General features: G+C 39.1%; 1 protein-coding gene across 1 annotated transcript in view; it reads right to left on the minus strand.

The window, feature by feature from the left end:
- Positions 1–582: 582 nt before the first annotated feature.
- PDZRN3 (PDZ domain containing ring finger 3) overlaps positions 583–19,012 on the minus strand; it is a 70,250-nt gene continuing 51,820 nt past the window's right edge. The window contains exons 4-8 of the mRNA XM_087954588.1: positions 10,168–10,266; positions 8,135–8,197; positions 6,577–6,681; positions 3,977–4,093; positions 583–3,329 (exon numbers count right to left, since the gene is read on the minus strand). Of these exons, the coding sequence (XP_087810714.1) occupies positions 1,785–3,329; positions 3,977–4,093; positions 6,577–6,681; positions 8,135–8,197; positions 10,168–10,266 (1,929 nt within the window). The 3' untranslated portion in view covers positions 583–1,784. The remainder of the gene's footprint in view (positions 3,330–3,976; positions 4,094–6,576; positions 6,682–8,134; positions 8,198–10,167; positions 10,267–19,012) is intronic.

A 19,012-nucleotide genomic window follows, 5' to 3' on the forward strand; every position in this document is an offset into this window, starting at 1 on the left:
CAGAATTCTGCCAACTGCAGCAATAAACTCGGCTCAAAAATACAAACGAGAAAATTGAAAAAAAAAATATCAGTTTGAGAATATGCTCAACAAAAGAAACCTATTTTCAGAGAAAGAAGCTTCTGAGAAACTACAAGGTAGGTTGTGACACAGATCAAGGAGAGTTTCAACCTATAAATAAGGAAGAATTTTCTGAAAGTGAGAACAATCATCCAATGGAACAGCTTGCCTTCAGAAGTTGTGGGAGCTTCATCATTGGAGGCTTTCAAGAAGAGACTGCACTGCCATCTGTCAGAAATGGTGTAGGGCCTTCTGCTTGGGCAGGGGTGGTGGTTAGGACTACATGATCTACAAGGTCCCTTCCAACTGTTAATCTATCTATCAATTATTTCTAAACTCAATGTTTATTCCCAAGTAGGTAGATGCTTGCACAGTTTTTACCAATCCTAAGAATAAATCCACATTCAGCGATCACAGCTAGAGAAATCTCAATATTTTTGGATAAAACAATACAAGGCTCTGCAGTGACAGTGCTGGGAATAATGGATTAAAACAGGCGAAATAAAGCCTACCACGATTGAGTTGAAATATAAAACAATAATTTATTTTAACTTCATTTTACTTGTTAATAACTAGTCATGTTTCCCATGAAAACTGCTCTCAATTTCAATACATTCCAATCTACAAAGCTGACAGCTACTACAATTGGCATTTCAAATTACACAATTGGTTTTGTAACACCATTAGACACACATGCACATTCGTTCAACAGGCCATAGCCTTGGCAAACTTCAAAACCTTTCAGAGCTGCAGCATGTAGTAGTTGCCTTCTGCTCTTTCAAGTGATACCTACTTTCTTCCTTCAGAAACCAGAGAGAGAGAAGCTGAAAAGGTGCAGCTGTTAGCTAGAGTCCTAAACAGTCATATGCATAATATTTTCAGTACCTAGGTATTGCCTGTCCCCATATACTTTTATGGAAAGCTTCCTCCACAGTCTCTGTACTTTAATCCAATGGCCTATCTCTGGCTACTTTGTTGAAACAGGACTGTAGTTCCCCAAGTATTTATAGTAATCACAGTGAGATTTTAATATTACCAGTCCAGCCAGCGCAATCCAAATTATTCCAATTAGGCTTCAAATCTAGGGAGGTACATCAGGATTTATCCTATCTGCCAGCTGTATTTAATTTACTTATCATAGGTACCATGATGGACAGGCAAGCCAGTACAACTCCAAAGACACAGCTGGTGTGATATGTTACTGCAAAACGATTCTATGAAGGGTTTGCTAGTTCAGCTAAAAATATTGATTAAAACAGCAACCTCTGCAGAAAAAGGACCTACTAGCAAAGATATATTGCAAAATACTGCCTTGTTAAAAATACATATTTGAGGTTGTCATTGCGTTTCTGCATGTGTAACCTTTTTTAAAATAGGAATATATGAATAAAAAGATATTACCTGTGTTAAGTATGATTAATATGTTTTCCTGTTATTTTTAAAACACTTTATGCAAAAGGATAACAAGTTAAAAAAAAAAGGTACTATTGGTATTCCAAGTAAGCTCTGCCTCTTCAGTATTGCCTTCAAAGATTTGGGGTGGATGATGTCTCTCTCCTCTTTGAAAATGCTTGAGAAACCCAAATTCTCCATTTGGTTGGTAGATCCGATGAACGTGTCTTATATACAAACAAGGAAACAAAACAAGTGTTGCCACATTGAACGAGGCAAGAATCTCTACCCTGACGGAAGGGTTTTATGTATTTAGCTTTGGCACAGAAAAATTATACGGTAGTCACTGAGAGGAAAGAGTTGTAAACTTTTGTCCCATCTGGTGATTTTGTGCCATGGGTTAGGAGTTCCTGAATTGTCATCCAATTGTCAAATATCTTTTTGTTTCTTTTCTTCATCATTTTTTTGTGGCTCAGTTCTATGATATTCATTTCCTTCTTGTCCTCAGTCCCTTGTTGTTCCTTTAAGCATTCCAACCGACTTTGCATCATAAACTCACGCCGCTTTCTCTGCTCCTTGGCCTTCACAATATGCTGCTTCCGTTCCTCCTTGCTCCAGTAACGTCCCATCTTCATTTCACTGATGGCATCGTCATCTGTTGTCATGCCACTGCGCTCCTCTCTGATCTTTATAGCACGCTCTCGTAGCAGCCGGTCCCTGACCGGCCTCTTGGTGATGTAGCGAGTACCATCACTTCTCACCTTGACTTTCCATTCCATCCTGGGTTCACTTTGGTTTGAAGAGTTCCAATCTTTATACATGCTCACCAAACTCATTTGGCTCTGTGCATATTCCACTGCGGATTTCTGTTGGATCAGCTGCATGTAGCTCTGGTAGTGCTGGGCGTGGGCTGGAATATGGGCATGCTTGTATGGAGAATGCTGATAGGAAGTCAAAGAGGACCCACCAGCTTTGGGAGCTGGAATTGAGCTTTTGCTTTCTTCGTTAATTTTCCTTTCCTTGATTTCCAATGGCTGGCTAAGGTCAGCATCTATGGGAGGAGGCGGTTTAGCCAGGCTGGATTCCTGATCTTCTGAACTAGGCAACAACAATTTCAGAGTGCCTTCTGCCCCCTCCCTGTCTTGTAAAGCGAGAGCGTCTGCTGTCCTACATAAAGAGTTGTTTGGGGAGATGTCCAAAGTGAGTGGTGTGCTTCGGCAACTCTCACCAGTGTTGTATGCACTGGAGCTGTCCTTATCTGATTTTTCTGGGAGCTCAGTAATATCCGAGAGCTCATGTCGGCGGACATCAATGCTGGTATTGTAGTTGCGGAAGCCACTGTTATGCAGCATCCATGGCTCTCGAAACTGTTCCTTCAATTGCTGCATCTTATGGGCTCGGACAATATTAAGACACTCCAGCTCAATATTACGCAGCTCTTCATTCAGCATCTCCAGCTCCCTGTCCACACTCTCGTGGTCACTTTTACTCATATCCAGAGTACTGTTGTGGCAGTACAGGCTGTACGGGTTGGTGGATTTGACCTGGCATTTCAGCTCCAGCAGTTCACGAAACCTTTCGCACTCATCCACTGAGATGCCAAGGAAGTCTGCATCTGTGCAATCAGCTGAAATAAATGACTCGTTGCTAAACTGCATGTCACCACTGCCCAGCGTGTCCTGGCTATAGGCGAGTTTCTTCTGGCTTCCCAAAGTGTTTGAGGAAGTAACGTGATCATCGGCATTGTTCTCTTGCTCGGAGCTCTCATCATTCCGAGTGCTGTCATCTGTACGCCCTACACCACTGTCTTTTTCATGTTGGTTGGATAAAATGGTTGCCGTATCTGTGGTACCCCCATCCTCTTCATTTTTCTTTTTCTAAAAAAAAAATTAAGAACAGGGAAATTTATTTTTTAAAAAAGCAAAACTAATATGCAAACTATGGGTTTCTTTTTTCTTTTTAGCCTAATCTTTATATATGGAATGGGCCACTATTTATTAAGATCTTATGGTAGGGAAGATTAATTTAGCCTACCTTTCAATAGTGGAATGCCAACTACAAAAAGACAATTCTTTGGGCAGCTAAAAATTAAATTATTTTAGTATAAGACGTAACAGAACTTGTTCATTTTACAAATGCAATCTCAAACTCAGTGATGCAAACCCAAGGTTTAGCTTGCATCATAGACTTTATTCATCACACTATTTCTAGTCTTCACTCAGATATTTTTAGAAAATTAAAATAAAAACGGTAGCTACAAGCCAGTGTTTTCTATAGAAAGATGTTCATCCAATCTGAAAGGGATTTAAAACATTGGGTTAATGGAGAAGATCATTGGAAGTAGTGGTAATTGGGTGAGCAGTACCCACGACTTACTTTTGGTACACAGGTGTTTTGTGACAGGTTACACGCACCATATAATACATGCTGCATACCTGCAGCCTGAATTTGACTAAGTTCTTATAACACACTCTCCATACTTTCAATATGCTCATCAGATGTTTGGCCCAACAATGATTTTTACCTGCTGCAGCATATTGGCAGTAAACTGCATTGCTTGGTGGTGCTGTTCCTCCAGCATGTCCATATGTAAGTCATCCAGAAAATCATTTCTGTCATCATCCATCCATCCCTCATCTAGCTGTAAAGGAAATAAAACCAAACAGTGTTATTAGGAACATAAATTTAAAAATATTATAATTTTTTTAAAAAGTAAAACTTTCCCTTGCCGAATCATATCCAACTGTAGAGGGCAGTGCTCATCTATGTTATCTAGCTGTACTACTGTACATAAAATTTAGCAATGGCCTTTTGGCAAACATTATGCATTATTTGGAGTAATCTTGCCACAGAAGTCCTGCTAAGTTTCTTCCATGCTGTGAATCCCAAGTGCAGAATAGAAGCCTATGTATTGCTGTCATCCCGGTTTAGAACAGTAAAATAATTCTCCGCTAAGTTTCCTTCTCAAATTTCAGAATCTCCATCATCCCACTAATTTCTAGAAATAAATTTATAATTGGTACAAAAAAAATATATCCAGATGGTTTCTTACATGGACATGTGCAGCAGTAATATAGTGTTATTACCAACTGAGACTGAGATAGGACTGCATCAGTTCAGTGATTATGCTTTGCAAACTACATTCAGTAAGCCTCTTGAGGTGATAGAAGAAGCTTCTGGACATCTACAAAATCATACCTTTCAAAATAAAAAAAATCATACTATCTCACCCAATGGTATCAGCCCACCCCATTTGGTCCTACAGAAGGTCCCTACAGGACCTTGTTGGTCAAAGAGTTTTGACTGGTGGGTAGGGGTGGGATTCAGCTGGTTTGGGCTGGTTCAAGCAAACCGGATGTTAATTTTATATCCAGTTCTGCGAACCAGTAGTTCTGAAAGCCAACTGGCCCCGCCCCACCCTGCCCCTCCTGGTTCTGGCTCCCAGGTAAGTGCAGGGAGGCTTCCTAGGTCCAAAACGGCACCTCCCCACACCCCGTTTTGGCTCTCCTGAGACCCCAGGGAGGCTTCCTAGGCCCAAAACGGGGTCTGTATGTGTGTGCAGGACTGTACCCCCTGCACCCCATTTTAGCTCCCAGGCCCAAAAAGGGGCATGAGGGTTGCAAAGAAAGAAAGAAATAAAAGAAGGAAGGAAGGAAGGAAGGAAGGAAGGAAGGAAGGAAGGAAAGAAAGAAAGAAAGAAAGAAAGAAAGAAAGAAAGAAAGAAAGAAAGAAAGAAAGAAAGAAAGAAAGAAAGAAAGAAAGAAAGAAAGAAGGAAAGAAAGAAAGAGAGATGGGAGAAAAAAGGGAGGGAAGGGAGAAAGAAAGATAGAAAGAGGAAGAGGGAAGGGAGAAAGAGGGAAGGGAAGAGAAAGTGAATGAGATATGGATGGATGGATGGATAGATAAAGGAAGGGATGAAGGGAGGGAGGGAGAGAAAAAGGAGAGGAAGGAAGAACCATAAACCCTGGCCTTAGACGCAGCTTCAGAGGATGCTTTGAAACAGCACAGCAATCCAGGGCTGGAAGGGACCTTGGAGGTCATCCAGCCCAACCCCACGCTCCATTGTTAAAGTGAGTTTCTGTCTTTTGACCCACCCAGTCACATGACCACCTAGTCACGCCCACCCAGCCATGTCCATCAAACCATGCCCACAGAACCGGTTGTTAAAAAATTTGAATCCCGCCCCTGCTGGTGGGGCTCTAGAAGCCTTTTCTACCATGGCTCTTGCTCTTTGGAACATCTTGCTGCCTGAGATAAGATCTGCCCCCACTTTTCTGGCCTTCTGGAAGGACATTAAAACCTGGCCCTGCCGATTGGTTTGGGATCCTTATAGGGGCACTATGTTGGGGAGGTGGATGGCAGACTAGCAGAAGATGTCACCACCATATTGATCTTGTCTTTTGCTTCATATTTCTGTACCTAATGTTTTAAAGTTTTAGATATTTGATATTTATGATTTTAATTGTAAGCCACCCAGAGTTATTCTGCCAAGTGAGATGGGTGGCATATAAATTTAATAAGTAATTAATAAATAAATGTCATTATCATGTCTTGATGAGATCAACCACTGCCTTATCGATCCCATTGAGACAAAAAGAAACTACTGCAGATGTAAAATATTAATGCTATTGTCAAATAACGATGTTTCTCCCTGTCTACTTATTATATAAATAATAATAAAAATTATTCATGCCTTACATTTTTTGCATTAACTGTTTAGTCTTCTATTTCCTAGCCCCAGGATCTTTAAAAATCATTTCACTTTATATTTCTTTAACTATGTGCTGCCATTTCTGCAAATAATTTCTTTGTAGCACTAGTTTCTATCTTGACTATCCTATCATGTAGGTAGTACTCGAATGTCTCATATGTATTATTTGACTGATTAATTTATTAATCAATGATATCAACTTGGTGATGGCTCTTAAGTGTCCACAAAGACAGACCTTTTCCAGGATGACTGTCCCTTGGAATATGGCCATCTAGCTTTTCCAAGGGTACACACACACCTAGCTGTACAGTAATTGGCTTAATATATTGATACATGCAACGATATTTTTTAATATCTTGATCAACTTCCATTGTAGATAATATCATATCAGTGACTGAAATATTGGAGAATACCTGGAGAATTTCTGGTCTTGCTATGAGTAAGGAGACATTCTTGCTTTCTTCACTAGTCAAGAGAGCTACAGCTTCTTCTCGATTTTGTATCTCAATTCCATTAATCTGATGAGAGAAAATTAAAAAAAAAAAAACTTCTGTCACCCTCTCCAATCACGTAGAAAGTGCAGCAAAGCATGTTTCTAGAAAAACCTGCTGCTATATGGATATTTTTGACAGATATATTACTCTGATTGTAGACATTTATACAGCCTAAGGCATTTAATTTATCAGAACAACCTACACCTTCATGAAACAAATCGAACTAGCTGAGCTCAATTCTGCATTCCCCCAAACCACTGATTAAATATTGCTTTTCATCTTCTTTCTGAATCTCTAAAATGCAAAGAATTTACCTCACACCCACTTCCTATATTCTTCTTTTGATTCTCCAAAACAATTAAGCAGCTACAGTGTTTAATTTTTTGGGGTTGGGAAATAACCCCCCATTTTATTTTAAAAGCATCTTAACATGGAACGAGACGATTTTCCATGTCAAGGAAAAATCTAGTTTTAAAACTTTGTGCTGGAAAGATAAATACATCTTCTTGCCACATAAACTTTATTGCATCAAAAAGTAATGTGACATTTGGGATTCACGGGACTGTTGTGAGGCTGAATAAAATAAGGATTATAAATCTCTATGCCTGCTAAAAGTGCTATATGATGGCAAATTCAATAACATTACACCAGTGTTAAGAGACTGTTGGATTATCCCCTGAGGTAGTTTTTCACAAACATAATGCTGTCAAGTAACACTTTGCCTTTCGTGGTTGATCTATGAGAGTAAATACAACTGCATTTGGCCTAAAACGGTTCGCATCTGCCCTTTCACCAGGAGACTGTTTTGGTGGGATTTCTCCAGGGGAACTTTCAAAATATGATTGGAAAAATCTAGACTGGAAAAAAAAATCTCAGAAAGCAACAATGGCAAACCACTTCTGCCAAGAACATTTCATGCACAGGCCCATGAAGTTGTCAAAAGTGCTGTTCATCTCAAATGAAACTTTAACTTTAGTGGTGTACAAAATCAGCATGTAAAGAACTGTTTTATCCTTCAAAACCTGGTTCTTCTTCCAGCAGGATTTGGGATCCCAGGAAAATAAGACACCTTCACAGTGGCTGCATTGTCTGTAGGATGCTGGTCCATTTTCCCATCGCCTTATTTTTATCTGTTTTTAAATTGTTTATACTGTTCCTTTATATCTGATTTAAATTATTGTTTTATTGTATGCCACCCAGTTCAGAGTCATATCTGTGAGATGGTCTGATATATAAATCTGATATATAAGTAAATACAAAAGTTAATGTATGGTTTCACATAATCAGAAAGATGCTTGGATTAGAAAATCAGTCAGGGTATCTCATTATATAATTTTGACTTAGTGCCTCTCTCTCAATAGGTTTACTTCTGTGGATAGTATTGGAGAAAGAAATACTATACATATGGCTTTCAGCTCCTGGAGGAAAGATAAATATAACTATAAGCAATAAATGAATACATATTTTGAGAGCTCACTTGAATTATGCGATCACCCTCTCTGATACGGCCGTCCTTTGCAGCAATGCTGTTGGGATCAATCTATAAAACAACAAAAAGCAGCTATTCAACTGTATTCCCATCCACCCAGCATGCTTTTAACAATTAACAAATATTTATTCCCCTGCCTCAGGGTAATGTAGTTGTTAAATGGGATTTAATAAATTTTAAGTGCAGCAGTTGCTGATTTCCCAGACTGTATTGGTCTATAAGTCTACCTTGGTAAGTAGAATTTAATCATGGATCTTATAGACCAGGTCAGGCACTCCATTTAATCACTCACTGTATCTTAAGCAATCTTTCTTAAGCAAACAGCTAAAGTATATTCTATATTTTTTCACTTTTGAATATTGCAGAAAGACCTTCATGTGTTTCATATGAACATCTAAAGAAGGTCAGGAAAGCATTCAGGTGAACAAGTTTACTATCTTATTTATAGTTGGGAATCCTGATAAAACAACATTCACAATTGTGGAACAAGACTGCTGTGGCATTTGTGCACTGAATTCTTCTCCCACCAACATCTACTTGCCTGATAGAATCTAGCAGAGGGAATGCTATTTGTGTCTCCTTGGACCTTCTCAGTTGTCTCTTTTAGGGAATACAACCCCCAGTATTCAAACAATCCCCTCTTTCCTGGTCCTAAGGAATATGAAGGCCAGTTTAGCAATGAGAACTCTTCTGCTCCATGAACCATTGGAGTTGGTCCATTTTAACTCTTTCTCCTAAGAAGGAATTGATTTTTTTTCTTCTGAATATGCTTCACACTTTTATGTTGTCATACTGCATTATTTATTTGAAATTTGACTTGTATCCCAATTATATATTGGAGAATTGTGCACTACTCATTAGAAGTAGAAAAACACTTGTATAGGCCTTGAGTGTTATCTTGTATTCATAAATAAATGTTGGAACATTTTTGTTTATTGAACATATTTGTCAAAAAGTTGCATTCAGCCTCAGCAGTGCTTAACGTATCTATTTTTGTTAATACGTCTAACAAAACAAAAGTGTTGCTAAGGGTAATCTAACAATAGTATTCTAACTAAAACATCCCCTCACAAAGCAACTGAAAATTTCAACCACACTTCATCCATGCTTCCTGGATCTTTTCAGACAGAAAAACCAATGCATAAACTTTATGTGCTCCTACATCTAAGTAAACATATTATATACTTGCATTTCATTAGACTTCAATGCTTAAAATTGCACATCCATCCAATGCTACTACGCAAACTTATAATGACATTTCATGCATTTCATGAGGTGGGATTTAGAGAAATGTTTATTACTGGTTAAAGACCCACAAGACTCTGGATTTTTTTGTGTGCAACAGACTAACAGGCAACCATTACAAATTAATTGGGGCGTTCTGAAATCAATAGGGCTTAACTTAGTTAATCTCATTATTTTCATATTAACCCATCTCAATTGAAACAAAAATACTTTTAGTTGTGACAGTTGACACATTCAATTACAAAGTCATCAAGGAATCAAGCAGTTCATGAGTAAGTCCCATAAGTGTAGGAACCTGGTGTATTCAATAAGAACAAATCAATTATTTATTTCTATAATTAAAGTTAATAAAAAACAGAAGGAATACAAGCAGCAAGAAAAAAACACCCATATCCATGTTGGTGATTTTGGAAACAATTTTAGGAAGCCAGAAAGAAAGCACCCCACAATAGAAATCAACTCTGATAAGACACAACTTGCCTATTTAATTCCTGACCGAAGAATAACAACAAATAGGTTTTGTAATGAAGACTTGAATAGATACTTGAGCTTTCAGCCAGGACTTTTGTGGATATCCTTCTAAAACCACATGTGGAATGTTAATTAAAATTCATCTTTGGATGAGAAAGTATAAACGCTAGCGCACCAGATGATTTTTAAAAATAATATACCAATTTTCTTTCAGGGTTACATAAAGAAGTGAAACTGATATAACCAAAAACTTTGTTGCAGCCACAGTCAAAAATATCCTGCTGTTTATGGAAATTTCATCTCACCTCACTGATATAAATACCAATATCATCTTCATCATCAGTTCTGTAGCAGACAGTAAGACCAAATTTGTCCTGGCTGTTCACTCGATGTAGGTCCACTTCCTAGAGCAAAAGGACAAAACAAGGTAAAATGTCAGTTTTGTTCTTCAGACTAAGTAACAACATTTTACTTATTGTTTCTTTTTCAATGCTTAAAATGAGTGCATTAAATCAATTTACTGTCCTAGAAGTGATTATGGACATACAGTCAATACTGAAAGCAATTGTGAACCTTCATCAATATTAAGCCATATTGAAAATACACTCTTTTATTGATCACCTGGAAGAAAAATGATCTGTCTCTTATGGTGTGTCAAAACCTGGAAAGCTAAGAGTTCAGCTAAAAGACAAGAGAGTTTCTAAAACTTCTAATTTTAGCGCTGCAATTGTGTGTATACAGAAGATCCCCTGATATAAAAATTGGAACTGGTTTCTCTTCGGAACTTGTAAATCTTTTGGCTTTAATAAAGATTTCATGAGCATAATTAAATTATTGAATGAATAATGAATGCTAGATGCATTTTTCCTAGGGATGCATCTATAAGTATATTTCTTTGATGATGTATGAATTATAACTCTGGCAGATTGTGATCCAAAGACTTTAATCCCCAGATCATCCAACATCATTTAAATACCCTAGTGAAAGTTTGAGCCATAAACCAAGCCCATTATTAAATAATTTCATAGCAACTCCTAAGAATATTCTCTGGCTTAACTTTGAAATGCAATAATAACTGCTCTGCACAATTTCCTAAAATCCACAAAATAACAGACTGTTGGAAAAAAAAGTTTGGAAGCTTTACAGAAAAGGCGTTGAACAGATGATAGATAATATGTGTTTTTTTTCACAACAACAACAAATAGTTGTAGAAAAAGACAGAATTAAGTTTTGAAGTTTTGTGTCAGTGTGAGTTTATGTTTTTCTCCTGCATTGTATTTGAGAGCATATTTTCACTGGGAATATACAGTATACAGTATACAGCCTCTTTGCTGGCTCTTATGATCAGGAGGAGAGAAGAAACTAGTAGCATTCTGAACCCTTGCCTTTCCTATAGGAATGTTTTGAGAAAAATTTCCTGGATTTTTTTCCCTCCCCAGAGTCCCAAATCAGAGCTACTCCATCTTCAACCTCTATTTTTCTTTTGTTGGCTTCTCTCCTTATCCAGATTTGCTCTGGTTCTGTTGTGTCTTCCAATATGTAGGCCAACAGAAACCTGACTCTCTTTTCAAAGTCTATTTTTAATATTCTGTTCCACTGGAAGAATAAACAAGGTAGGGAAAGTTGTAGAACACAACTTCTACAATTCTTCCCAACCCCTTTAGTAGACAAAACAATAGGAAGCATATATTTTTTTATTCTGTGTAACCAAATAACATGTGGGCATCTGTGTGTGCACTTTCTCACTGGGCACCATGAATCATTGCTGGCGTATGTTTGGGTAATCATCATCACAGAATAACAGAGTGGGAACGGACCTTGGAGGTCTTCTAGTCCAACCCCCTGTTCAAGCAGGAGACCCTGTTCCATTTCAGACAAGTGGCTGTCTAGTCTCTTCTTAAAAGGCTCCAGTGATGGAGTACCCACAACTTCTGGAGGCAAGCTGTTCCACTGGTTAATTGTTCTCACTGTTAGGAAATTTATCCTTCATTGTTACTTCTCTCCTTGATTAGTCTCCATCCATTTTTTCTTGTATTGCCTTCTGGTGCTTTGGAAAATAGTTGACCCCTATTCTTTGTGGCAGCCCCTCAAATATTGGAACCCTGCTATCATGTCATCCCTAATCCTTCTTTAGTTATATTGCAAAGTTCTGGACTTTAAGAGCAAGGATTGAATTACTGGAACTCTTATCAGTTGTGAAGTCTACAGGGCTTCATTTCATGTGTGCTATTATTTAAATTTGTTTATCCCAAAGGTGCTTTTCCTAAAGGCAATTGGACTTTCTTGGTTTTTTCCTTGAAAACATCTTGCTTCTCATCAGAAAAGCTTCTTCAGTTCAGTTTTTCATGGATGAGAAGCAAAATGTTTTCAAGAAAAAAAGAAAATCCAATTCCTTTTTGAAAAAGCATCTTTGGGGCCAACGTGACCTGGATGATTAAGAATCTCCATAGACATTTATTTATTTAATATACTTACATACCACTGAATCTGCCAAAAATTCCCAATAGATTATAATTAACAATTAAAACTAAAACATTCATAGTATAGAGAACATACAACATCTACACATATTAAATACTGAAGTTATTTTATTTTATTTATTATTAAACTTATAAATTGCCAAAGATTACTCTTACATTTAAAATTAAATTTAAACATAATTCTATAGTTTGATGGTGCTACTATTGTTTAATCCAAAATAACAGCATAACAGCAGCAATAATGATCAACACAAAATATTACTTACCTACTGCTCTCTAGTAGAAGCTTAATTATGACAATAATCATTAGATTTCTCATAATTTTAGGTAATAAATTAAGGAAGGGGACAATTTAATTTTTAAAGAGAGGTTATTCCAAACAATTGAGGTCCTAACCAAAAGTGCATTTGTCATTAGCCACCATTGTATCACTGAAGTGGGGAGCAACCAACATCTTCTCCTGGGATAATTTATAGGGCAGGTCAGTTTAATATCCAACTTTATGCTCCAACCACTGATGCAGAAAAACAGGAGGCTGTGGAGAGTTATGGTCAAGTTCAATTTCAAACTGACAAACAGTAAAGCAAGTTCCGCTGCTTATTGTTTGTAATGAAATGCCAAGTTTGAAATATTAATGAGGAAAATATATCTGCAATTTATGACCTAGGAAAGAGAAACCAACTTCTTTTGTCTTCACTGCGAAACCATTCTCCTAGGAACCAGAATGATTCCTAATATACGGACATTATCATATGGAGTACACAGAAATTGAATTGAGTTCTCCTTATATTAATACAGTAGTATTAATATAAGGCGAACTCATGTATAACAGCAAATGCATAGCTGACTGGGGAATTGATCACAGATCACTCATATATAAGCACAAAGTCCAGCTATAGCAAGGACAAAGCCAACCATTTCCCATGATATAATCTTGAGAGTATAGTCCATTTTTAAGGAGAACATCAGGAATCACTTTGAAATTCTAAACCTTAATATCAGACAACCACAGAAACTATAAAATGAAATCAAACAATTTGTTAAGAATGAATGTGAAAAGAATGCCAAAGACCAAGAAACAGAGGAAAGTGAATTGGATGTTAGGTAACAGATAGTAGAAAATACCAAAAAGAGAAGGAAGCTAAACAAGAAATAGTATTGCTATGACATCTGTAAAGATAAAAGAAGCCCACCAAGGAAAATTCCAACCACAAAGTGTTAGGAAAAAGGATGCCAACAGACACATGGTGACTGATTCAAAAAAGACCAGATGAAGTTGGAAGAAATACACTGAAATTTTGTATAAATAAGAGTGTCAAATTCCAAGATATTTTAAAAGGTATTCTTTATTTTTAAGACCGTCTAATACTAAAAGATAAAATTATATCAATAGCCCAGTATTAACCAAATTAAACAATTACTGGAATTGAATGGAATACCTACAGAAATATAGTAGGCAACAAAAGAATTGGTACAGTTTTGAATCAACTATATCAACAGATCTGGAGAATAACAGGGCCCAAAATACTTGAAGAGGCCAGTCTATATACTAATGTATGAAGTTAAAAAAGAATATTTAACACAATACATACTTTCAAATGGCAGCAAAATAATAATAAAAAAGATTAGAGCCCTGCACGGAAATAGAAACATCAATATTCAAATTGGTTTTAAGAAAGCTCAAGGAAAAGGCCATTATTGCCTATTTATGTTATATTATTGAGAACCCCAAAGAATACCAAAAAGAAGTGAGAGTGTGCTTCATTGATTGTAGAAAGGCCTTTGATTGCGCAAATAGCATTAAGTTATAGATAGAATGTTCTTAGGAGAATAGGAATCTCACAACTTCTTATTTGCCTTCATGCAAAATGTATTTGTATGACAGGAAAACACACTCTAGTCTAGATGGCACATGATGAAAGAGACCGGCTGCAGGTTGCCAAGGAGTGAGACAATGCTGTGTGCCTCCTGCATATTCATTCAACTTACTACATTTTGAAAGAGGCTTGACACAAAATATTAACATGGTTTTAAAATTAGAGAAAGAAAATTCGATAACTTGCACTATACTGATGACACTACTCTAATAGAGAAAAATATGAAAGATCTGTAAGCTGTACTAAGAAAAGTAAAAGAGCACAGTGAAAATATAGTGAAAAAAATCTAGCTAATACAAGAGGCATAGCAACCAGTCTTAGAAGTGACAATTAAGATTGTGAAGTTGTGGGTATCTTCTGCTTTTAGGTCAACTATCAATGAGTTGAGCCGTGGTGATGCAGTAGTTAGAATGCAGTATTGCAGGCTACTTCTACTTCTGCTGGCTGCCAGCTGCCTGCAATTTGGCAGTTCAAATCTGTTCTGTCGCCAGTAAAGAGACTCGCAGACCGGAGTTGAATTCAGCTCTTTAATAATAACAGTAACTTCAACTGCAGTCGAACCGCAGCAGCCCTTTTTATAGCGGTTGCTCTATGGCTCTCAACCAATGACATTAAGTTAAACTTCCTGCTGCTATTGGCGGCCAATCAGGTACTAACGTTACTAACCAATCGTATCATTGCTTCTGTTAACCAATAGGAACATCGCCCTAGAAGTCTCTATTTAAATACACTACAACCCTCCCCTCTTGGTTCGTTCCAACGTAACGTAGTCACGCAGGTAGGCGGGGCAATTGTGAGTCCTTGTTGACCTGCGCAGTTCAGTCCCTGTGTTGGTTTCCACCAGTTCGGACAGGCCAGCGGTCCGTTCCTCTCTTCCCTCTGGAATCTCCTGGAAGGGTGCCTCAACCGTGCCGCTTCGGTCGTGTCTTGGGTTTGTTGGTCTTACTCTGCGGTCTGGGCTTGCTGGATGGGCAGCGTGGTCTCCTCGCTGTGTGTGTGGGCAGGTCGAGTCAGCCTGGCTGCTTCTCCCCCGAGGCTCCTTCAACTCCTCTTGTTTCTCCAAGTCTTCTAAAGGTAAGTGATTTTTATTTTCTTTATTAATTTGTTCCCCCCACTCTGGATTTTTCATTATTGTCTGGGGGTGTTTGGAAAAATGTTTGTTCTGCGTTTCTGGGAACGTCAGTGTCTCATTCGATGTGTCGGGACCGTAGCTGGTCGATGTGTCGTTTCCACGATCTGCCATCGGTGGTTTCTAAACGGTAGGAACGAGGGCCAGTGATTTGAGTAATCGTTGCCGGTAACCACAATGGTTCTCTGGTAAGATTTTTTGCATAGACTAAATCGCCTGGTAAGAAAGAGCGGTACTTACTGGACGAGTCTGATGGCTTTTCTGAGTTGTAGGTAGGGTGCAGTCTATCCAAGTAAGATCGCAATTTTCTTCCCATCAAAAGTTCAGCTGGGCTCTTGTTCGTAGTTGTGCATGGTGTTATATGTTGGATGGTGAGCATGGTGTTGAGTTTTTCTTGCATATCACTTCCGTCAAGCCTTTCCAGTGCTTCTTTCGTAAAATGAACCATGCATTCTGCTCTACCATTCACCGCTGGATGAGCTGGCGCTGTCAAAGCATGTCGTATTCCATGTTCCGCAAGAAACTGTTCAAAAGCCAAGGCTGTAAACTGTGGCCCATTGTCTGATACTACTACATCTGGTAGACCGTGGGTGGCGAAAAGTTTTTTTTAGTTGTTTGGTGATGGCTTCTATGGTTGTTGAACTCATGATGATGACTTCCAACCAGTTTGAATAGGCATCCACGACGATTAGGTAAGTATAACCTTTTGTGGGGCCGGTGAAATCCATATGGATTCTTGACCAGGGGCCTCGGGGTGTCTCCCATTCGAGGACTGGTGTTGAGGGCGGGTTGGGTCTGGAAGATTGGCATTTGTTACATGTTTTAACCCAGGCTTCAATGTCTTTATCTATTCCTGGCCACCAAACATAGCTTCTGGTCAGGGACTCCATTTTTACTATCCCGGGGTGTCCTTCATGTAGCATGGTTAGCACCTTTTCTTGTAACATTTTTGGAACCACTACCCTGTCTCCCACAAAATGCACCTTTTTTCCAGCGATAATTCAGTTTGCCGGTTTTTAAATGGTTTAAAAATCTCGGTTTTCATATTTTCTGGCCAACCCCGTCCCACCCAGTTCAATATCCGGCTCATCAGTGCATCTTTAGCCATTTCCCTGGTGATGTCTGATGCGGTGATTGGCCAATTTGGCATCGTTTCAATTTGTAGTGTCTGTGTGGTGGGAGCTGGATCGTCGTCGTGCCCTGGTAGTGGTGCGCGGCTTAAGGCATCTGCATGGGGTATGGCTTTTCCCGGGGGATAAATGAGTTTGTAACTGTAAGCTGCTAGAAATTCTGACCATCTAGTCATTCTTGGGGACAGGATATTGGGGGTTGCCCTGTCTCCGGCTAGGATTCCCAATAATGGTTTGTGGTCGGTAATCAAAAAAAATGTCCTACCGTACAGGTATTCGTGGAAACGTTTAACTCCCAAGATGGCTGCCAAAGCTTCCCTGTCTAGTTGGCTGTAGTTTCTTTCAGTTTTGGATAACGTCTTGGAATAAAAGGCAATTGGTGCTTCCCCTGCTGTTTGGTAGTGTGTGGCTGAGAATTGCGCCTATTCCGAAAGGCGAAGCGTCGCAGGTGACAGTTAGAGGTAGCGTGTTGCTGTATTGAATCAATACTGATTTCGATGTGATTAGATCCTTAATTTTTTTGAATGCTGTTTCTTCTTGGTGGCCCCATTTTCAGTTGGCTTTTTTATCGAGAAGTCTATGCAGTGGTTCTGCTACTGTTGCCTTCTGTGGCAGAAAGACATGATAAAAATTAATGAGACCCAAAAAAGCCTGTAAATCCGTTTTGTTTTTGGGTCTGGGGGCTTCCTTAATCGCTCGTATTTTTTTTGTGTGGGGTGGATTCCTGCTTCATCAATAAGGTATCCCAGGAACTCGACCTGGTTTGTGGCAAGTTGGCATTTTTCTTTTTTGACCTTGAGTCCTGCTTCTCTAAATTTTGTCAGAACTGCCCTTAAACGGTCTTTTAGTTGTTTTTTGTTTTCAGCAGATATTAATATGTCATCGAAATAGGGCACCACCCCTTTTAGACCTTGTAGAAGGCATTCCATTAGGCCCTGGAAAACGCCAGGGGCTACGCTTATGCCGAATTGTAATCTATTGCATTTAAATGCTCCTCTGTGCGTAATGATGGTTTGTGCCTCGGCTGTTTCAGGATCAACGGGTAATTGTTGATATGCCTGCGCGAGGTCGAGCTTTGCAAAAATTCTGCCTCTTCCCAATGAATGCAACAGGTGTTGGACTACTGGAACAGGGTATGCACTCTGTTGCAATGCGTGGTTCAGGGTGGCCTTATAGTCACCACAGATGCGCACGGACCTGTCAGGTTTTATAGGGGTCACAACTGGGGTCTCCCATCTGGCATGGTCAGTTGGCTCTAGAACCCCCTGAGTGATTAGTTTGTTTAGTTCTTCGTCAATTTTAGGTCTTAGTGCAAATGGTACCCGTCTGGCTTTGAGTCTAACTGGAGCTACGTTCGGGTTTAAGTTAAATGATATAGGGGTCCCACGGTACTTGCCTAAGGTCTCGTTGTTGCAGCAGATCCTGTTTCCAAATCAGGACACAAGACCACGAAAGGTTGGAGAATACAGGTTTTTATTTGTGCACAAAGGTTCAGAGCATTAGCATGGCAAATTCTGAACCCCTGGCTCTTCCTGAGGCGTCACTTTTATACATTTCATAACCTCAGCCTAGCCCGGGGCGTTTCTTATGTTAAACTATACCAAAAAGGAGAAGTACATATCTGTTATTTTCCAGACCCATCCTTATTCACTGAAACATGCTTACTTCCAGTTCCTTAGTTCAGCAATTTCGTGGTTTTGCACAATATTTCTATAAGAAGCAAGGTAAGGGGTCAGAGGATTTCTGGTAAATGCATATTTTGTTCTTGACCTTCCAGGTTGCTTCACCGTCAAACATGTCATGGAATTTTTCCATCAGGTCTTTTTCCCAGTCAGTCATGGTGTTGTTGTTTATTCCTGTCACCTTGATCCCGAGCGGTTCGAACCATTCTAAACCGAGTAGGCTGGGCCGATCTCTGTCAACGATGGTTAATGGCAGGATCTTGGTGTGCCTTTTAAAACTTACTTTGAATTGTCCTAGCCCTACTACCGGTATTTTGTTACCCTGGTAGTCCTTGATGATTAAGCTTTGCTTCTCAAGTTCTCTGCATTTTATATCGGGAATTAAGCTCTTTATTGTGTTCCATGACACCATTGATAAATACGAACCGGAGTCTACTTCCATCTCGCACGGCTCGCCTTCAATCAGGACGTTGATTCTAACCTTCTTAGTGTTTGTTGTTCTGGCCGTCCCAATTGTGATAGTTTGGTGTGTTTCTTCCTTTTCATCTTTCCGTTGACTTTTTCTGTCACAGTTCCAATGGCTTCTGGTTGTCCTTTCTTTGTTTCTGGGGGGGGGGGGGTACTGCCCTGTCCCCTTGAATTATAGCTCTTTTTGTTTTGGCATACCCTTGCGATGTGTCCCCGTTTCTCACAATTCTGGCAGGTAGCATCCAGGAATCAACACTCAGATCTCGGGTGGTTTCCGTCGCAACCCACACACTGGAACTCGGATCTTCTGCTTCGTCTCTCTCTCTGGTTTCTTTCTGAGTAGAGTCTGTTCACTTCCTCATCTTCATCATCTGAATCGGTTGA

The sequence above is a fragment of the Notechis scutatus genome, chromosome 2, assembly GCF_049901735.1.
Source record: "Notechis scutatus isolate UNSWTSFEM ecotype Mainland chromosome 2, rNotScu1.2, whole genome shotgun sequence".
NCBI classification, from domain to species: Eukaryota; Metazoa; Chordata; class Lepidosauria; order Squamata; family Elapidae; genus Notechis; species Notechis scutatus.